The 22,673-nt window shown below is 43.1% G+C and overlaps 1 protein-coding gene across 1 annotated transcript; it reads right to left on the bottom strand.

Annotated features, from left to right (window-relative positions):
- Positions 1-479: 479 nt before the first annotated feature.
- CALM2 (calmodulin 2) lies at positions 480-13,567 on the bottom strand. Its single transcript, XM_036379875.2, has 6 exons — positions 13,440-13,567; positions 9,171-9,201; positions 4,016-4,159; positions 3,832-3,938; positions 2,829-2,964; positions 480-1,393 (listed from the first exon to the last, which is right to left on the bottom strand). The coding sequence occupies exons 1-6, from the start codon at positions 13,440-13,442 to the stop codon at positions 1,365-1,367; spliced, it is 450 nt and encodes a 149-aa protein (XP_036235768.1). The 5' UTR covers positions 13,443-13,567; the 3' UTR covers positions 480-1,364.
- Between the last annotated feature and the right edge of the window lie 9,106 nt (positions 13,568-22,673).

Consider the following 22,673-nt stretch of genomic DNA (forward strand, 5'->3'; position numbering starts at 1 on the left):
AGCTGACTGCATTCTGAATGGCAACTCAGACATGGCAGTTTCAGAAAAGCCCAAGTGTGAGACTAAGTTACCCCAATGTAGCAACTGATAGGGAATAAACTCCAAAATAATTAAAAGAAAGCAAACAGGTTTAGTTGTCCGAACAAGGAATTTTAATTTTAGGTCAACTATTGAACTAGGTCAACATCCAGTTCACAATGTCTACAGATAGTGGGCATAGCCAGTCACTACGGTAAGTTTATTGAAGCACCAAGCTCCACACAAGACTGTAAAATACATTTTAAACTACTAGTAAGAAAGCTTCTTCAAGTCAACAATACTATTAAGGGCCAGAGTTTAAGGACTAAGTTTTCACCTTCCAAGCTATTTTAAGACAGCCAATCCATTGCATAAGCAAACCAAACTGCTACATACTGAAACACAGAGCAGCAACTGCATTGAACAATTCCTGTAAATAATTCAAGGATACATTGAAACAGTATGGGTAAATTGTAATTTTTTATTGGAAAACAAATATACAACTTGGAATGGATTTGAGGCAAATCGTGCCATAAGCAGATTTTTTTGAAAATAAGTGGCTAAACAAAGTTTAAAAAGCATAGTAACAAGAGGAGAAAATGTTTTCTGGCACAGGACCAGCAGTACAAAAAAACCTTGTGTACGAGTACCTGGATAAATCACCCGTTTTGCATTAGTGCAACTTAAGTTTCATATTGTTGACTGTCAATCGTCTACAACGTTAAGACTCCACATTTCAACAACATGTTACAGGTATGGCCACAAACAAGTTACTGTGAAGTAAGCTAGGAGAATGACTTTTACAGTGCATTAGCCATATGATATATGCTATTCACATCATTTTATCCTGCAGTTAAGCTGCAAGAGTCCTTATCCTCCCATCACAGAAAGGGGTAAAAACTCCTATAGGAAAAACTCCTATGTACTCGAGAACTAGAACCAGTATGTTGCTTTAACTAAGGATCAGCTAATGCACGGTAAACCCTGGCTTACTTTATGTAACTTGTCACACTAGTCATACCTAAGTTTCCTAGAGAAAGCTACTTTTTAATAGACAATCCAGATGTTCCCTCAGTTAACCAACTTCATCTAACTTTAGATGTGCAGAAGGGCTTAAATATCCAGAGTAAGCCACATGCAACATTTGTTACTTAGATCAATTTTCCAAAAATCAGAACAATGACAGTAAGATAAAGGAGAAAAACATGGAGGAATGGCCTTCTAATTACTATACATGCATAATCTTTTGACAGTAAGGGAAAAACCTTTTACAGATAAGTTACAAACAGAGAAAAGGCAAATAAACAATTTTGTACAAGAAATTTAACACATTCTGTACAACGTCTTCACTTCGCTGTCATCATTTGTACAAACTCTGTAAAAGGAAAGAGTTGCATAGGTTATTTGAAGGAAAAAAATCTGAATTGCAAGATCTGAGAAGTGGCCTTACTAGTGCTGAACATTATTTCAAAACTGCATTTTCAGTTACATTCAAAAAAGCATCTTCAAGACAGTCCTCTTTCTCAGTAATCACACCTAAACTCCTCCTATTTTTAATGGCAAAAGGCCTTTATTTTTCCATAAAAGTGGGTCCCTCAGTGAACTGGAGAACAGCCTTACTTCCAAGATAAAACATTACAGGGTCCTACACCCACTGGACTTACAGATGGGGACAAGAGATCCAAGAATGACTAAAAAATCCCTACAAATCGCACTGAAGTGACAATCAACTAAGTAACTGTACAGGCAAACTTTGTGTTGGTTTGAACTTTTATTTTCCAGAGCGGAATAGTTAAGCCTTACTATTTTATTTTGCCTGGCTGGCTTTAACCAACTGATTCAATGCTTAGTCATAAACCATTTCAAGTTAGAACCCACAAAATAGGATTCTACATTCATCTTGCTGACACATAGTTTCAGGTACAATAATGACAGGAAACCCAGAACCTAAAAGTTTGGAGTTAACTGGTTGCTCAAGTTTTGAAAGAGCAACTGGAAACAACAGGGACACAGACACTCTCCAGTGCCAGTCTCTGAACAGCCTACTCAAACAGTGATGAAGCAGCCTTGTACATAAAAATTACTTTTCACTTACAGATGTCTGTGTACCCTTAGGCCACAATGAAAAAGGCCTCAAAGGGAAGGCATACCTATACCTCAGAAACAGCACAGTATTATCTGAAAGTACCCTAGATATTTTCTGTAACATATTCAAAAAGTCAAAAACAAGCTTAGTGTGTCTCAGCTGCAAACAACTGTCTAAAGGAACTCCTGCTTTCATGACTTCATTTACAGTTCAATGTCAGGAAGAAATAGAAAGAAATTACTGTTGTAGCTGATTTACGTGAAATAAATGTATTTAAAGTATCTTCTGAAGGTCTTGGAATTTCTGCATGTTTTAGAGGCTTCCCCTTTTGATCAGCAAGTAATTTTAAAAGCATTGATGACAAATGAGTGACATCCTACAGTCAGGTCAACATGCATTAGTTAACAGAACAGTACATGAACATCTCTTGATAACTTGCTTATTCTAATGGTCATTAGACATCATTAGATTTACAAAGTCAATTCTTACCCTGTACAACCAAATAGCCCTTTTTTGCCTTTGGCACAAAGGCAGCAATAACACTTAAACTCATTGAGAGGTACACAATGTACATACTAATTGAAGATTAGCTTAAAGGAACACTGTGTGTTCAGATGAACTTGTCTGAACACTGCCCTATTTAAACTTGGTGTGGCTAACAGCACCCGCACAAGAACAAGCATGACAAGTGCTACACAAAAAGAATCAATTAACAACTCCTTACCTTCATAGTTTACTTGACCATCACCATCAATGTCTGCTTCCCTAATCATTTCATCAACTTCTTCATCTGTTAGCTTCTCCCCCAGATTTGTCATCACATGACGGAGTTCTGCAGCACTAATGTAACCATTACCATCCTGGGAGGAGAAAAAGCAACACTGGAATAGACTCGCCTCAGGCCTAATGACTTAACTATAACTTAAGAACATTGCAGAGCAAATTGAGCATTAAGTAGTTAACACAGCCTTAACCACCAGCATTTGCACAAGGTACATGACAGCTGTAAGCATATCTCCAGCACTGTCCAATGTCTTTGGGCATTGTAATATTATCTTATAGCCTTTGACTGTCCTATTCTGACATTTTTAAACCATGAACAATGCAATCAGCACCTTTTGCAACTTCTTAGGTGATAGATGCCTATTAAATCACGTGACTGTGGTTCAAGTGGTGATTTCTTAGAACAGAAGCTACTTATCTGATTTGCCTATTTCATGGGAGGCCAGCATAAAGCCACAAGGACTTGAGAGATGACTTGTACATATCCCAGTATAGTTGGGACACTGAATATTGAAGTGCTGGTGTACACTAACTCAACTGATGTGTTCCTCCCCAAACCCCAAGGCACTTCACATCATGTTTTCAGCTCCAAGGTGCATCTTAAGTAAGCTGAGTAACTTTAGATTCTTTTAGCATTTTATGTAGTCTTTGCTAAATAAAAGACTTACAACATTAAGATTTTAAATACTTGAAACAATTTCCTGCCAGTCATCTGGAAGTATTTCAGTATCACAGCAAGCAGTACTTTAAATTGTGTCACTTATTACTATCCTGACAACCCATCTGACTTTCCCGTACTACCAGAGTAGACTGAGCTTTAGGGTGACTGGCCAGCCTAGAGGCTCTGTGACAGGACTGCAGATACCCCTCAGGCCTGTGAGAAAGCACATTACAAGCAGACCAAGTTTTCTTAACAGAAATATTCGAGGTAGACGTTACAGTACCTTGTCAAAGACACGGAACGCTTCTCTAATTTCTTCTTCACTATCTGTATCTTTCATTTTTCTTGCCATCATTGTCAGAAACTCTGGAAAGTCAATTGTGCCATTGCCTGAAAGATTGAAAAATCTTTGTTAGAAAAACATGGTTTAGGCACTTTATTAAATTACTTATCAGTAAAGTTCTTACCATCAGCATCTACTTCATTGATCATATCCTGTAGCTCTGCTTCTGTAGGGTTCTGACCAAGTGATCTCATCACTGTCCCCAACTCCTTTGTAGTTATAGTACCATCACCATCCTTGTCAAATAGTGAAAAAGCTTCTTTGAATTCTGTACCAAAAAAAAAAAGTTAATCCCTTAAGCTTTGAAATGTTAACAATCAAAAAATTCACTGCTACTGATTGCTGCAAGTTACAAAATTTTATTTCAATCTTTAAGAAAATTTTGGTATACTGCTCAGCCTGCTATAATTGCAATGGCAATATGGCAACATCAGCATCTGAAAACACACCCATCAGTCTACTGATGAACCACATGTTGACCTAAATTAGGATGGAAGGTCATCCATTTCCAAAAGACTCAGATGTTTGTTACTGTCTATCTTGAATAAGGGTTCCTAATATGGAGCTGAAATAGCTGTCTGCAACTACAATGATCCACATCCCTGGTAGGAATTGCATCTCAAAATAAAACAATATGGAATTGCTATGAGAAAATTGAAAATGGTACTTTAAAGGTACATATGCTGCAGCTTAACAGCACTTTTATTACTAATAGAGGAGATGAGTCAACGGAAAAAGGTATTATCAGACCAAACTACACCCAAGTTTCTCAATATAAGCCACTTCCGCTGGACACAGATGTCTGAACATTGTATGCTACCACAATTGTTCCAGGAGGAAAGCCACTGGAGTCTTCATTCTGAAAAGCTGCTCACAAAACTGCTCCAGCCCTACTGTATCCTGAAACAGCCTTCACAGAAATGTTTCTGACTAATTCTAAGACTTCTTTGCCGTGTTTCAACACTACCTCTTAACCCCCTACAATGGCTGTACTGTAGCCAGGAACACTAATACAAGCATAACATGTTTAATTGTCCAGTCCAAAAATGGAGTTGGTTTTAATCCATGCCATCTGTCTTTGGCCACAGACCTTAAACTAGCTCACTGGACTGTGGAAGCTCACACACACATGACAGTTAAGCATGAGCATCTTGTCTATTCCCTTGCAGACTTCAGTCCCCTTCACAGCTTTTGAGCCACCTGAGAGATCATGGCTCTGGACAACCTGTCAGCTCAAGGGTACTCCTGCATCAGAAGTACTTCCAATCATTGTTTTTTTCAATATTTCCATGCAGCCAGCTTTCCAGATGGTGGGTTTCCCAGACCAGAATTAGTCATAGTAAAAGTTGTGTTCTCACATGACCTCAATGAAGCCTTTACTTCATACTCTGAAACTCTTGAGGTGAGTACAAGCTAGCAAGTATTAAAAATTCAACTATAAAGATAGGTTTTTATAGTTCATGAATGCAGCTACAATACCAGAGTTCCACAGTCAAACCCCACAGAGGGGAAAAAACCCACTACTCTTCTACATTAAGTCTGCAGTGTCCCAACAGCCAACCCCCCCCTCCCGTTTAGCCCATGAGAATCAGAGCAAGGCTACCACAGGACCAGTAGAAACAGTTTCAAGACAATATGTAAAAGTCACAAAGCAGAAACAAGTAGATACAACCTCTACCTGCAATTCCTTCCAAAGGGTCTTTGGGGGGCTAGTTTCAGTTATCTTGGAGGCAACAAACAGATTTCTTAGGGCTAAGCTCCTATACCAGGGAAGAAATGCTTTTGGTTCAATCCTAGTAGAGACATTCACAGTCTATCAGGGAAGAACCTCAAAAGGGGAAAGCTGCATCCTCATGAAGAGTCAAGTGCTTAAGAGTTATTCAAAACGTTCACCTGTTAACCACTTCATCCTTCATGTGAAAGCCAACCATCACTAACCTAAAGCACACTTCACAGTACTTCACTGACTCTGCTTAGAAAGGGCAACACTTCATTCATATACAAAACTCAAAGACTTGCTTCCTGTAAAATGGGCATTTTAGTGGTGTATTCTCAACACTTGGAAGGAACCATTCCAAGGACAACTCTACCCTTCTTTTACTCAAAGTTGCAATAGGTTAAGAAGCAACCGGCTATAAATCATCAAGAAAATAAAGCAAGTTGAAGATTAGCAGCATATTCCTGCTTGAAATGCTGAATCAAGTTAAGAATACCATTAAAGTACCTCTCTAACCACTTCCAGGAACCACCTCCAGTAATTAGAACAAAGGAGTGACAACATACACAGATGCAGTTAGACTAGAACAAGAACAACCTGGCATAGCTTTGGAGGATTTGCAGCCATGGCTAGTGAAGGATAATGAAATACTGAAGTTTAGTGAGCAACTCAATTCTGGCATCCTGCAACATAAGGTTATAAAACAGATACCATGCACACTTAAACACCTTGATTCCATACAGCATGTAAAGCAAATCCTCTTTATTCCACACCAAACTGCAAATGAAAACTCTCTGCTAAGGCTACAAGGTTTCAGCCTTTCCACCATCCTTCTGAAAGCATCCTGCATCCCGACAAAAAGACTGCTTCCAGGCCCCATGAAAGACATGCTGATCCAACAATGTGAACTCTAAGAACCTAGCTCAGAATGTTCTTTTAACCAGCCATAAGTTCTGAGGCATATGTGCACCACATCACCTTTCAAATGAAGTGGCAGCCTTCGGTGACCTAATATGTTCAGTGAACCAGGACTGCCATATCCACTGCTCCACAGTTTAGCCAGCTATGTCTGGAACTTTCATAGGAGAATGTCAATTGTTCTCTTCACAGCTACCAGGACCTTAACGTTTAAACATGGCTACTTCTACAAATTTTCAATCTCTGTTGTGGCCAAATCCCCAACAGAGAACCACAGCACACTAAAGAAACAAGACAGTGAACACCATACATAGGCCTGCTTGCACACAGAGCCCATTTAGAACTCTGGAGTCCAGGGAAGGATAGCTCACTTGACCAGTTGGCTTTGGGACAAAAGCATCTTCAGGCTGCTCTGCCATCTGACCACCCAGGTAGTCCTGACCCCATTACCTTTGTAACACAACACTTACCCAAAGGGAGAGCCACTTGACTTAGCAACTTCAATTCTTACTGAATGAAACTGCAGCCACTATTACCATTCTGTAGCTAATTGGCTTTCAGGATCAGTCTCTCACATAAACAAAATCTGGAAAGGTTTTCATCCCTACCTACAATGACAAGAAGCTTCAGTCTGATACGATCAGCATGTTCCACAGGACATGCCATCTGGAACCTTTAACAACTGCACTGTGATGCTTCACAGCAGAGGGGGAAGGATTTAAGTCCTGGGGAAGTGGCTGCTTTAAGTACTCTGGTTTTCTGTTTTAGGAATGGCAATGTAAACGTCACCTCTGCCTTGCCGTACCATTTCCTCTGTCTGCCTTCAAACCAAACACTATGGATCCCCAGGGAAGCTCAGAGTGGTGGTGCCTCAAGTTCTTGTAGCCAGTCTCTGTAAAACATTTAAACTGCACCTCTAAGAGTCTTCCCATGCAAAACCACTGGCCTCCAACAGCAAAACTAAGCAGATGCAACCTTTCCTAGCAGTACTGAGAATGATTCCTTCACACACCACCAGTGGGCTTATGTCTTCACAACTGAGGTTCGTGGTTTACTTGCAAATACATTTGCTTAACAAAACATCACAGCTGCCCAGCAAGTGGCAGGCCTTTTTACACTGGCTACTAAGATATACTTGTAATCCTTCCATGCAGTTGAGAGCCTCTATTCCTGTATGACAGGCTCATCAATATTTACTTTTGCCTCAGAGGAGTACATGATCATTACTGAATACCTAAAGTTTACACTAATCCCAAGGTAGTGTTAATAAACTTCCTGATTATATTCCATAATTAGCTACATCAACTAATAAAGCTTTGACAATTAACAACTGGAACAATGAACCATTATTGGAAAGACAGCAGTGACAACTGATAAAGCCTGCTCTAACTAAACTGATCACAAAACCCTTATGCTATGTAGGCCAGTTTCCAAAAAAAAAAAAAAAAAACCAAACTGAAGTTGAACTAAATTTGGCTTGTGCTTACTTGTAAGACACTACCATGGCAACAAGTAAATAGACTAAGGACTTTCGACAAAACCATAATTAGTCTCCTTTGAGTAAAACAAGCCTCTAAAGACTAAAAGCTACAGAAGAATGTTCTTAACACTTCAGATTTGGCAATTATGGCAAAAACAAACCAGCTCATAACAACACTTCTGTTTAATACAGTGTCTTCAAGAGCTACACCGTAACTAAACAGTAGTATCTCAGAGGCTGTTCTTTGTATGCTTGACCTGGCACTACTAGCTCAGCAGAACCCTAACATCCTCTAAAGCAATTCCACGTGACAGTTATGCACACAAGACTCTCCAGTATTAACACTATACACTTGTCAGATCAAAATCATGACATTCTTGAACATCTGTGGCAAAGCTGAATTCTGTATTACCAGCTTTGAGTCCCATCTATTACTGACAATCAGTCTACTGAGAGCAATGAGACAGGTAAGTTTGTGCAGCCTGCATGGGTAGGACCTAATAACCTAATTAATAACATAATAACCTAAGCTGTTGCCATTAGTAAATGGCTGCCAGGGCACATAACCTGCTTCTAGGGGGCCAATACCAAGATATAACAGATGCATATTTATTTAAGCATTTCAGAGTAAGTGCCAGACCATCAGAACAGCACACACACAACACTTGTGTCCAAGTACACAATACAGTTCCAAATATGGAATATCAAGAGTTGTCATCATGAAGCCAGTCTCTGCTGTCATCAACAAGAGCCACTCAAACATCTCTGCTGACAGGAGACAGCAAAGTAAATTATTTTTGCCTTCTGTTAAAAAAGCACTGCAGATTCCAAGCCTTCACCAGATCTGTTGTCATCCCCTGTGCCCCACTCCCCCTTTCAGTCTGCACTTGGGACATTTTGTAGTCATGAGAGAATAATTACCAGTCTACAAGCCAGAAAAGCTGTGAGGATTGTTTAACTATATTAACTACACAACTAGAATTCATTATATCCACGGTACTTTTACAGTAGATAAGCTTTTAAAAATTAGGTGACAAATTAAAACATTCCACCATAATACTTTAGTATCTAAGAAAGCTAAATATCTTGTGTAACACAGACTGTCACTGGATTAGGAGATGTGCCAGGTCAAGTAGGAGTAGCAACACAACACAAAAACCTCACCTGCAATCTGCTCTTCTGTCAGTTGATCAGCCTGCAATAAAAGAGAATATGATTATAGCTGGAGCAAAAGTTCAAGGCAAAATAAGACAGACTTGTAGAGGCCTCTGAGTATGGTAGTTGCTCTTCAGAACTGATTTGTAGCATCCTAGAATAGTTCTAATAAAGCTCAAAAGTCATCAGGATTGCTTGCTAAGAAAGAACTGGCAGCCTTTTTATCCTCTCCAGACCCTGCAATATCCCATACACTCGAGTAGTAGATTACCACGTGTATCAATCAATCAATAATCCAAGCAGTGCTAGCAAGCTCAAGGCACGCAGGTCCCTTTAAAACCACAGACTGGTTTTAAAAACTCATTTACACAGCACACTACTAGCTTCAGCTTCAACATAAAACACTTTAGGTCTCAGTAATGCAACAGTAACCTCCAAATTTAAGGCAGACTAGCTAAATCAGAAAAACATACTCTTCACTAGAATTAAATCATCCCGTGATTTACACGAAACTTTGTGTCCAAGACCTGGCTGTGAAAGACAAGACACCAGCTCCAGTCCAAATGCATCATTTCAGTGGCATACAGCCTGTCTACGCTTTTTTCAGCCCATTGACTCGGCCAGCATAAGGTAACATGGACAACAGAGAAAGGTTCTGCAGTCTAAGACAATTTCTGCGTCAGCTGGGTAAGCTCCCGTGTACACCTCATTCTTCTCTCTCACCAGTTTTGAATTCATTAGATTTGATAGCAATGAAAAGCATCAATCTTTCAGGCCAAACCCAAAATGAACTTTGCTCTTGAAAGAACACCAGTTTGAGGACTGTAGAAACACTCTCCCTAGGTGCTCAAATCAGCTGATTCTTCAAATTCTGGATAGCTTGAGTTGAGTTGCAGCAACAAGGTAACATACCTCCTCCTAAAGGAAACTTCCTGAACCCTTTACTGAAGCATAAAAACCACTAAAATACAGAAAAGACATATTCACTGCTGAAGTACACCATTGTTTTTTCAGCTTCTTTCCTGATGTGACCATTTAAGCAGCAACTTTTTTATTACTGCAATATTGACTGAAAAATTTTCTGTCATAACTATGCCCACCAAAGTCTCACTCCACATTAGCATCTGTCAGGGAAAGACTTAGAAAAATGTGTTTACAATACCTGTCAATTTTTACTTTGCCAATTTCAATTACATTTTTATTCTGCATGGGAACATTTACGTTCCCAGCTGCTGGTTATTCTTCCTGTAACAGAAGCGAAGGTGGCTGCTTGAGCAGTTGTACAAACATTGAACTTTTTACAAAACCCTCTGTGCACACAGTACAGCAACAGCCCAAGATAAAGGCCACACATGGGCTGGGGCTCATCTGCTTTAAGAATGAAGACCAGGCTGCTGAGGAACTCCTAGAGCAGCAGACAATGGGTATTGGCAGCCACAGATTCGTCTCTGCTGCAGGAAGTATGCCCATGCAGATTCCACTTTTTGTTAAAAAAGACTGGCATGGCAGCAGTACTGCTGAGAACAATTCAAAACTAAGCTTTGGGATGGAAGTACTCTGCTGGTCCCTTCACAGAAGCCTAACAGATTTTTACCTGTCTGCAGACTATCATTAACATAGACTCATACCTTTGCATGCCATTTACATTTTAATTGTTTAAGTGAAGAGAATGTGATACATTTCCCTAAGATATTTATATCCACAGAAAACTGTAGATCAGATTTAAGCAGTAAGAACCTAGTTTATTTATTTAGGTCAATACTTGCGGGTTACCAAGTTGAGTCACATACTGTTTTATATAAACAATTTTATATGGAGACATGACATAGCAGTATGTAACTTGTTATGCATTCCCAAACTCTTCCTTCTTTAGAAATATAAACTCTTCCAGCAATTTAAGACATCTAACCACGAATTTGGATGAGCTCTGACAATACCTGTAAGAGGTGCAGTGTTTGAGAAGAGCACAAAGCTTATTAGAAGGCACAGGTATGAAGCAGTTGAAAGATAAGCGGGGAGGTGGGGCAAGGTTGAACAAACACCATCTGTACTCTGCAGTGCTGGGCTCTGCAGGCACTGCTGCGCAACAGCGGCAAAAGGCGGAGCCAGCGAGCCTGCCAGCTCCCAGCCTCCCGTGCCACCCAGGTGGAGGGCTAGCAGCCTGGAACCACCATGCCTGCCGCTTACAGGCCACCGTGCCTTCCTGGAGGGGCCTCCCGGAGTTCTCGGCAAGGGTGCAGCACACGCGTGACAGCGCGCACACCTGCCCCGTGCAAGGCAGCCCGGTAAACGCCGGCTGTCAGGTGCCCGTGCTGAAGGTCTGACCTGCCCTTACTGCGGCCGGGAGCCACCCGAAACCCTCATCTGATGCCATCGCAGCTTTGACGCGGCTTTCTGCGATTCACGTTGCAGCACTTGAATTTTCATTGCGATAGCTCCCATCCCCCCAGCGCCAGGCTGTGCGGAGGGCCTGACAAAGGAGCCAGAGCTCCCAGGAAAGCAGGGGAGCTGCCCTGCCGTGGCGCGGCCGGTTCTGTGGCACACGCAGCCTCTAGAGGTAGAGCTCCATTAGAGCCGCTATGGCTGCGGTGCAGTCACCAGGCTGGGAGCTCCTTCCTGCACAGGGCTGCCCAGTGCAGAGCTACAGCAAAGGGCAGCGCAGGTGACACCGCTTCCCGCCGAGACTGGCTCTCGGCGTGCTTCGCAGGCATCACATCTGAAGGGACAATTCTGTTCTGTTCTAACTAAAGAACGACAACCGCACTAGACTATATAGACTAAAATCGGGTTTATGGTAGGTTAGCTTGTTTTGGGAGCAAATCATTCTGTCTTATCTCGTATGGGCAACGCTGGACAGTCACAGGTTGAGCCAGTCTGGTCTGTCGGGATGAACTATAACCACATTCAAAGTGTCACTGTGCCTCCTGGACACACCCATTTTTACACAGACCTTGCTTGAAGATACTCCATTTTTGGTTCTGCACAGATGATGACTAAATGCAGTAAGTCTTTTGTTACTACATTCATTGCCCTTTTTCCCCCCTGCTTTATGCATGGTTTGCTGTTTAAGTTCACAATTCAAGCTAAAGAATAAATTCAGGCTTCTATTCACCAAATTTCTTTGCCCGGAGACAGCATTTCAAAAACCCCCAAATTTTAAGTAGCCATCGTTCACATTAAACGTGATGAGCTGACAGTCATTTGATTCCTCAGAAGAATATAATGAATGAAAAGACAATTCCACTCTACTGCATCTTCTCTTAATGCAGAGATAGCACTAAGTGGTCAGTGGTGCTGCTTTAGCAACAGAATTGCTCCTTTTAGTACGTTTCTCAGCATCCACTTGTTTTAATTTTAAAAAACCAACAAACGTTAAACTCGCATCCTTTAGACTGAATTTGAAACTATTCTCCGATTTTACAAAATGCGTTCTATTTCGAAGTGGATTACAATTCGCTAGTAATATTAAAAACGCAGTCCTCCGCAATGACCAAAACGGGAAGCAAAATTTCTTAAAAAAAAAAAAAAAAAAAAAAAAAAAAAGAACACAAATAGTTTCTTATCCAACAGAGCCACCAACAGCATGGCGCTACCACGGAATCGACAGGGGCTCCAACGCGAACTGACAACAGGTCTAGCGAGGAGGGCGATGGTGCAGTGAGGCACAGCCTGCCCCTCATCATCATGCTGCTCAGAAGCTGCTGGGCTCCGCAGTGCATTATTATGACCAGGCGCAGCACACCTCGCTAGCGAGCCGGACAGCTTAGGCTGCCTCATTCAGCCGCACACGCCGAGAGCAGGGAGGGAGGAAGCGATAAGAAAGCAGAGCTGGTGCCATCGTGGCAAGCTCCTTTCCCCCCTCCTCCCAAGCCTGCGGGTCCCCTCCCAGGAGGGACCGCTATCCGCCGCTCCCCCCGGCAACGCCCGGCGCCGCCTCACGGCGCTCCCGCCGACCCAGGGGCCGTTTGGATTTGAATCCACACCAACGCCCCAGGGCGGGAAAGGGACCCGGGCGGGACCCGCCGCCACCACCACTTCCTCCCACGCAAACGGCGCCTCCGAGCGGGACCCTCCGCCCCAGCCTGAGCCCGCCGGCCGCGGCGAGGGTCAGCTTCATCCCTCCCCACACCCTTCTGCCCGCGACCTCGCCCCACAGCAGCCAACCCCCCCCTCCCCCCCGCCCCCCATCCGCACCGAACTCAGCCGCCCCCATCCCTCCGCACCGCACCGCAGCAGCGCCCACCGAACCCCGCGGCTGCCCCGTGCCCAGGGACTCACCATGGTGGCCCGGCCTGGCTGCGGGGTGCGGTGGGAGCTGAGGGCTGCACGGGGCGCACGCTGCGCGACCTTCCCGTTGCACGGCTCGCCTCACACTGAGTCCTGCCCGCCCGCCGGCGGCGCCTCATAAACCGCCTCACCGCCCGGATCGCTCCGCGCCGCTCCCTCCCCCTCCCCTTCCCCCGACAGTGAAGTGGATTGCGAAACGAGTCCCGGCTCTGCGCGCTCTCCTCGCAGGGCGCCCCGCACCCCGAGTGGCGCTCCTTCTGCCCCACAGCCCCGGCGCAGGAAGGAGCGAGGTGCGGGAAACTGGGGGAAGCAGCGCTTGTGAAACGGCGCGGGGAAGGGGGGCACCGAGAGAAGGGGGGCGGGGACCGGGGCTAGGGACTATTTCTCTGGGCGGAAGAGGATTTTAGGAAAAAATGCCGAGGAGTGTGGGGACTCCGTAAGGAGGGCGCTGATTGGTGGGTTCGTACCTGCAATGCGTCACTCGGACATGCACACTCTGGGCTGGGAAGGCGGGCACCCCTCCCCCCGCCCGCAGTGCGTGAGGGCCGGAGCGGCCCCGCAGCCCCGCGGAGCCGCCGCTGCTGCCGCGCCGTGCCCGGGCCCCGGCCCAGGGCGGCAGCCGGGTCCCCCGGAGCGCCTTTGCTACAGCGTTTCGAGCCACTGTCTCCGTGCTGTGCTCCGGAAAGCCTCACCCACACAGAGTTACCAAATGAGACTCGCTCTGTATCCAGCACAGTCCAGAAAAATTCCCACCTCGCGCTGCAAGCTAGAGATGCTTCATCGCTTGGTAGCGTCGTTGAAAAGAATTGAAAAGAATAGATTTCACAGAATCAATTAGGTTGGGAACGATCGCTGAGCTCATCGAGTCCAAGCCGTGACCGACCACCGCCGTGTAACTAGACCGTGCACCGAGTGCCACATCCAGGCTTTCCTTAAACACCTCCAGAGATGGTGACTCCATCATCACCTCCCTGGGCGGCCCATTCCAATGTCTAATCTCCCTTCCTCTGAAGAAACTCTTCCGCGTGTCCAACCTAAACCCCCCCAATTCGACATTTTCCCTTTTCCTCCCCCATTTCCCCTGCTAGGAATCGCATATGCCCTGGTCCTGTGCCTAAGCACAGGTGGCCAGCAATTCTGAGCTAAAATCTGGAGTCTTGTAAAGGTTTTCTGTAAGATGCATTCGGACAAATGGCTCCAAGTGCAATTTTCAAACTTGCACATGTATTTTCAAAGATAATTCAACAGAGAGCTGCAATATTGGCTGAGTCCAGTGACAGCAGATCTACCTGTCCTCTGTAGAAACCACAACACTCATTTTTGGGACCATAAATATATTATTAAACTTCGAGGGCCTGAGTTAAAGTTTTCTGACCCAAGTTTGAACAAAAATCACAATACTAATCACATTTCAATGAAAAATTACCCACTTCCACATTTATTGAAATAATTATTTAGTTGATATTTACACAGTATGTCAACAAATAGTTTTTATACCTATCAGTACACAAACTAGAGCAATGGCTCTCACGAAAGAGGTTTTACTCATCTCAGTTCTTCGCGGTCTTTTGTTTATAGGCCACAGAAATAGGATGTGCTTGGGATGGGACTGGCATGAATGAACTCAAAACAAAAATTCTGTGAGATTTTCCCCCTGAACATTAATTCAAATTCTCAGGACTGCTTTCTTTTCAGGATCTTGTATCCACTGAATTCAGAAACAAAGTAGAGGGGAAAAAACTAGAAGAAGGCCTAGTTTCTTAAAATAATCAAGGACCCCTTTATTAAGTACAGTGCCTCTCATCCTCACTTTGTGTTCATAGGCAATACATAAAACACCACCATAAAAGCTTGCCTTCAGCCTTGAAATCCATCTGCAGTTACTGTTTTGTGATGCACTGGTTTGTTAGGCTTCCTTTCCCTTTACTTTTATTTATAGTCCACAAATCAAGCCTATCTGAACTATTGTCTTTTCCAACTCTGCTAACATTTTTGCAATGTGTAATGTGTACTTACATTAATAAAATACTTCCAAGAGCAGGCAATGACTGCCAAGGTTATTGTTACCCATGCTTCCTCCAACTGCTGCCACAGGAAGAAGGAGCAAATCCCTGCCTGTGGTCTGGCTATGCTGGATGCAGACAGCTGAGCTTCAGCTGAATTTTACTCCTCCCTGATGCCCCCTTTGGTTCAATTTTAAGGATTGCTCAGACATTCCCAACTTCTTTACACTTCTAGAGGCGAGAATCTGTGCAGAAAAGTTCTTGACCAAAAAATTCATCACCTGCTCTAGATTTGGGATAAAAGTGGCATAGCAGCTCAGGGTGCATTCCTGTCACACCCTCAAATCTGGAGCAGAGCAGAGCAGAGTGCTGGTGCAATTTGTGGAGCAAAACCATTTCCTGTAGAGACCTTAGCTTGGGTCCTGGCAACAGAATGCCCACAGGTGCATGGTGCTGGGCCTGATGTGCCAAGACCTCTCCTTGGCATCTGTCTTTTATCCTCACATTACCTCAGAGAGGCAAAACATTGCAACACCTAGGTTGCTCAGTTGCCCAGGCTCAAGGAATCTGTTGAGATGTTGTAAATCTGCATTTCTGTGAAACTGGTCCTGATGAATTTGATGAGAAATATGTGGAAGGGCTGTATTGAGATAGCAAATTCTGACTGAGTCCTGTTCCTGGAGTTTACCACTGGCCATTACAAGCATGGAGGCTCTGGGAAACATGAGGGCCACAGCATGAATGAGTTGAAGGCTCATTAATTATGGCCTAAAGGTCTGCTGAGGAGCAGGCACTTGAATGCAAGGGTCCCAGAGAACCCAACCACCATACTAAATGTTTTTGTATGTCCCCCTTAAAGGATTTGGTATCTGTAATTTATATTAAATTATTCATAGTCTTTTTAGTTTACATTTGGTTTTCTCTAAAGAAGTGGTCATTCAGAAGAAGTGGTCATTCAGAGCATCCTCCCTCTGCTGTGTGTTTCTCAGGCCCCCTGGTTCCTTGATCTCTCTCTCTCTCCCTCTCTTCCATTTCTCTGTTCTTATGTGTCTCCTTTTTTCCATCTGCATTTTCCTACAGCAGCACCCATTTCCTGTGGGTTTCATCACCACCCCCACCCTGCTTCCATCTGTTGAAGAGATCAGCCACGAAGTTAAGTTGCAATTACACTACCCGTGAAATTACACCAACACTTCCAGTGGCATTACTAAGCATTAAAGAGAACACCCTGGCAAAATTAATGCCAGAGGGGGGAATTTGCCCCTTGCACAAATGGGTTGCTGGCAACCTCAGGTAGGTAAACCAGCAATCCTCAGGTATGTTGGGGTAGCCAGAGAGACAGAGTTGCTTTTCAGCAGCCTAACTGACACTCTGCAGCCTGCATGTGCCACGAGAGGCAGGGAAATACATCAAATGACTGGCCCCAGCTGCAGGCTGTGACTCTGGAACCTCTGACAGAGCAATAATGGGAAATGATGGTGATTTCTCTGTTGCAATGGTCAGGTATAGTTCTACCAGCCTGGTCTTTTTAACATGATAATTTCTCTCTCTGCTATGTAATTTAATATATTTGTCAATGTTTGTGATCTGTGCTTTTTTTCTTCCCCTCAACACAGAAATACAGTTTTATAGAAGTCCAGTTTAAGGATTAGGGCAGCAAATTAGAAAAGCAATTTGAGTTCCAAGGTTAGATGAGCTGTATATGCTAGCAATTTTCACAGTTACTCTTTGAGGTATATTTAATATTGTGTAAATGCAATTTATTCTATTGCTTTAATAATACTTTAGTGGATCATTTGGACTGATGTATACAGAATGCTGTGCCATGGTACAAAAATGCTATAGCTGCTTCCTCAAGATTATTGTAATAGCTTGAACAACCTAATTAGAAATTAACTGCAAATTTTATAAGTGAATTTCTGAGATAAGAAGAAAACAGTTCTCTATTTATCATAAGTACTAACACTTAGCATTTCACTGCTGCATACAGAAGGAAAATTGCTCATGGCTGTTTTCCCATAATGAGTCTGATTTTTTCCAACTTTTTCTGTAACAGAACCTGCCCCCCTGAGAAAGGCCTTTATCCTCCATTCCAGCTTTATGGGCATAAAACTAAGGTGGAAATCAATATTTATCCACCCAGATGTATTTGGATGGCCCATTCAGCCCTCAGCAAGGAAAAGCTTAGTTATCTACAAAATTTTAAGGTGCTAAATGAGACATCTCAGCTTCTGGTATTCTGAGAGCATCTCTTGATGAAACAACCCAGAATGCTGAGAACTGGCTACCCTCACCTCACCTGGATGGCAGCAGTGGATAGAAATAACCAGAGGCTTATGGACTGTGTTGGATGGAAGACACCTCCTCAAATACAAACATGGTTGTGGGAATAACTGCACTTTCTCCTTGCATGTTGAAAGCCTTGTCCTGTCCTTTGTGCCTGGTCCCTAGAGCACTCACACTGCACAGTGCCCAAAATCATGGGGATAGCATTTCTCCCCCCAGGGAGTATGGACAGGTCATTCCTCCACACTTCATTTTCTGTGGCAAGTGCACAGACAAGAGCAGTACCTGGCAGAAGGGACTGCATTACCTGCTTTCAGAATATACCTATGGCTGTGTCAATGCTGAAGATGGCCCAGGCATATCCCAACCAGCTTTTAGGTAATTCAGATAGGAATACCAGGGCAGCTCTAGCAGTGTGGTGCCCTCCATGGAGCACCAGACCCACTGGAGAAGCCAGGCAGGTTTGCAGCCAGCAGATACAGAGTTCTGTTGTTGGGATTGCACTGCTCCCCTCATCGAGGCTAGGTGTTGTAAAGCTGATTCAGGTGACCTAAAACTGACTCTTTCACTATATTGTGACCACTCACCAACACAAAACAAGACAAGAGAGTCCAAAAGGGCAGATAGGTGTACTCACTCACATAAAACTGGGAGGTCGGAGGAAGAGACAATATCTAATAATAGGCTCTAGACTAGTATTGAGAGTAAAAAGCCAGTGGGACTCACAATCTTTTTCTTTTTTTTCTTAGTTTCAAAGAGATAAACAACTGCTTCTATTTTATGAGGATTTCTGATGGAACATTGTCCATAAACCTGCAGTATTTTCTGTGCTCCTATGAGAATAACCTAGCTCTAGGTCTTCATCTCACCAGTGTATCATTCTGGAAGATGAGAATGCTGCCTGGGCAGAGGCAGTAAGAGATCCCATTTCTTAACTGTGTTCTTGAAGTACAAGAATAGATGGTCCTCACTATCTAACTCTGAGCAAGATCTTACTTTTTCTGTGTTTCACTTTCTAAAATACCTTAATAGGAGGGAAAGCATAAACCCCATATTTACTCCGAGATAACAGAAATCCCACAGTCATCATCTTTAGTACAGTTCTGTTTTCCCAGGAGTGGAAATAATACTGTAACACTTACAAGAGGCAGCATAAAGTCCAGGAAATTGCAGAATGTATTCCAATATTTTCAGATTCAGCAAAGGCTTCTTTTCCTTTCCTTTGATGAGCTGTAAGAGGACGCCATCCGGAGTCAGCAGCTCTCCCACCCATGGGGCAGAAGCCTTTCTCTGTGAGAAGCACCACCCAGTTATTATCATCACAGCTTGACAAGATGCATCCAAGCAACTGTTTAAACTTCCCCTCATGTGAAGATCTAGGAAGACAGTGGTCAAGGAAGTACTTGGTAATTCTCCATTTTGACAGGAAGAAATAAGAGGAAAAATATGCTTTTCTGGATCTGAAGTCTCTTAGTTTTGGTGGCTTTCTACATGGAAGGTTTTTATTTTTTCTTTATTAACAAACAAAAAGGACAGAATCATAGGTAACTATTAAAAAATTCCCGGGGGAGGCAAAGCACTGCTTATAATAGAGTTATTGCTGCAGCCTTAATTAGGGCATGGTGCCAAATACCTCTGTGATGAAAAACAAATCGATGTAATGATGCTTTCCCATTACCTTTTTTTTGGAGTAATTAAATGTCACAAAATATTTTCCATACTTCCTACTGGGGACCAGGGCATATGGAACTGATTTACAGCAGAAGTCAAAAGGATTTTCTTTAAAACCAGTGCAGGCAAACAGACTGCTGGAACTGAAAGTTAAAATATATCTTAATTTTCACCACAGCAAAGGTGAAGCACTTATTGACTGTAAAATTTGAAATACAGTGTAGAATCTGACTAGATTAACTTAGTATATCTACTTCCCTTTTTCACCCAAACATACATTGTTTCACTTAAGCTGAAACTGCTCTGGAAATTCAAACCCTGTCATTAAGTCTTGTGCTCTAAGATCCTGCATGTTTAAAGAGATTTATGTCCACACACACTGACAGCTGAAGAATCCACCTCTGTTAAATTCAGTAGGCTTTTCACTGGCTTTCTTTCAGCAGGTCACATCCTGAGCATCTTACTCACTTTTTCCTCTGTTTCCACTCAGGCATGCTTTCAGAGGGGTTTATCCAACACAAGGGCTGATTAAATACTGAGCAAACAGTTCAGAATTTGTCTGCTTTTATAAATAATGATTCACAGGTTTGATTTAGCTACAGATGAGCCTGAGCCACAAAAAAAAAAATTGCATCTGGATCCTAACTGTGTCAGCTCCCATGGCAGAGATTTTTTTTTCCCAGCCAAAGCTTGGCCTGAAAGTTCATGCAGAAAGACAAACTGTGAATCAGAGGCCTGCACCAGTGCCCCGGGTGAAGTGCGTACCAAGATAGCCTGCAGCCACATGCCAGCTTGCCATTGACCTTTTATCTGCATAAATAGTCCTGACCTTTGGGCTGCTCAAATTAGTGCAAGCTGCTCAAGCAGGCAATATCACAGCCCTCCGCTGCTCAGGCTGCATCTCTCTGCCTCTTGCCTCTCGCACCATCTCCTTCGCTGGGCAGGGAAGGCAGGTGGGGACATGGGACAGCTTTCTTACCTCTGGGGACATCCTCTGCCTCAAAGGAAATCCACCACTGGCTGGCTGGGACCGTCCCAAAGCCTCATCACATCAACTCCATGACACAGAGAAGATCACGTTAAGGAGCTGACAATCCGCCTTTGGATTGATACTTTTCTATATGGCGCAATAAACCTGCTTCTTGCTGTGCCTCTCATTATCTTCCATTACATAAAAGAAGTCCTAAGAGTTTTAAAATCAAAACAGATGAGTTGTTAACAAAATAGTTATTCTTTTGCTCAGCCTCAAAGTGAGTTGTTTGTCTTAAAAAGAAAAGGTAGATGACTAAATCACTGTAATCTACTTTTTATTCACTGGACTGTGTGCTGTATAGGGTTTAATGCCCATTATTTTCTCCGTAGACCAGAGCTAGCATGGTCTCTCATGTAAATAAACATTTAGTCCTATTTCAAAATGCATCACTTGTGTCCCTGAAACCACAGCAGTTTTAGTTATTTTTGGAAACAGGTATTTGCACAGTTTTACAAGCACATTTTTTCCAATTGTTTAGAAGAGGTCCTTCAGTTGTTTAATGACAATATTGACTAGGCCTGAGGGGAAGAAAACACGAGTGGGGTATTTTTAAGGATATAAAGCAGGAAAAAAAATAAACATTTTCAAGGTTCTCCAAGATGCCGACTGCACAGACAGTGCATTTCAAAGGGATGTTACTATCCCTGAAATTCTTTCCAAAGCTCTTTTTATCTGATTTTCTTTACCCAGAGCTTTTTTCTTTTTGTTTGTTTCAGTCATGGCCTACCAGATCCCAAGTGTATTTTTCCACATCATGTACATTATCTGCATGATGCTTTAAAAATTCAATTGACTCTTACTATACATCCTGGAGACATATTTAATTGTACCAAGGAAAACTGTCAGGCAGGTAGTGAGACAGCTAATAAATAGTCACTGATCCCCATGTTTTTAAAACTAGATTTGAGGGAGCCATCCTGCAAGTGAGAGTGGGAGCTGCCTGCTGAGGCACGTGCCTGCTGCCTTTGGCAGATGTGTTGGAAGGGAACTCATTGTTCTGCTGCATCACGTCCTTCAGCTCTGCAGTAAAGTCTAACCCACAGCTGTCTGGGGGAGCTGAATTTCACCCCACATTTCAGGAATATCTGCTTGCTGCAAGGGCTGCACCATCACTCATATGGTCAGCCACCTAAAAATCAAGTGTCTCTTTCCCAGAAGGATGGAAAAATGCCACAAGTTCTGAGAATGAGTTGCGAGGGTGCAAAACCTGCAGGTGCATCTTTGTGCTGTGGAATTGGAGGGGTGCAAGAGAGGGTAAGGGCTTCTTGCTCCTATTTCCGTGAGCAGCTCCACAGAAACAAGACCTTGTGACTCTCATTTGCAGCAAATTACAAATTACAGCATCTTCCTCTTTAGTCACACCTGAGAAAGGGCATTTATGTTTCACCAGAGAAGCAGATGAAGGGAGGGCTGGGGGGTCTGATCTGCATCCCTCTTCTCCAGAGCCATGGAGCCCCTTCTGCACAAGCCGTGCTACAGCTACAGAGAGGAAAAAATGTGGGCTACCCTTGCTGAAACATTGGCAGCACATCACTGTTTACAACTGGAATTTTTGCTGCGGGCTTTTACCAATGACAACTTAGGACAGGAATAGGAAACTTCACATGATGATGAGGTCAACTTTTTTTTGCTTGTCCAGTGCCCCTAGACGAACACAAAGCTGCTGAAGTTAAGATTTATGATTGCTTGCAAAAAATTGAGCTTGAGCCACGATTTTTAGCTTTTGTGTTATCTTTTATAGCACTTCCAGCAGCATACTCATTTGAAACTTTTAAAAGCAATTTGAGTTGCTTTCATTTGATCCTCATTTCTGCTCCCCCACTCAATTATCTGTGCCTGTCCAGGAGCAATCTTAAGTTGACCCATTCTCAAGTAAAAGAGAGGGCACTGTGTGTGTTTGCAAAGCATGTTTAACTTGTGTCTTTCATCTGTGATTAATATTAGATCTATTGAACTACATAAATAAGTAATTCACCTACAGACCTGACAAACCAACAGTAATTTCTTCCCCTCAGAGTTTACAGCTTGCAGGTATCTTTTTTAATGGTTTCGTTTCCTTTTGTGTACCTGGAGATAAAGCCAGTGAGCTAGACAATCATGTGCAGAAGAGGGAAGGCTTCTTGGCTGTTGTTCTCTGCCCCCATCCCACTGTACTCAACATACATAAACATGCATAAAAAACATAGAGTGAGAATAAAATAACCACTTTGCATGTCACTCCTGCTGTCGTGG

The sequence above is a fragment of the Molothrus ater genome, chromosome 3, assembly GCF_012460135.2.
Source record: "Molothrus ater isolate BHLD 08-10-18 breed brown headed cowbird chromosome 3, BPBGC_Mater_1.1, whole genome shotgun sequence".
In the NCBI taxonomy this organism is placed as follows: Eukaryota; Metazoa; Chordata; class Aves; order Passeriformes; family Icteridae; genus Molothrus; species Molothrus ater.

Excerpts from the sequence above, each read along its gene's own strand:
- CALM2 (XM_036379875.2), bottom strand. Across the intron at positions 2,965-3,831 it reads CGTTCCGTGTCTTTGACAAG|GATGGTAATGGTTACATTAG; the intron begins GTACTGTAACGT and ends TTCTCCTCCCAG. Across the intron at positions 1,394-2,828 it reads TGGTCAAGTAAACTATGAAG|AGTTTGTACAAATGATGACA; the intron begins GTAAGGAGTTGT and ends TTCCTTTTACAG.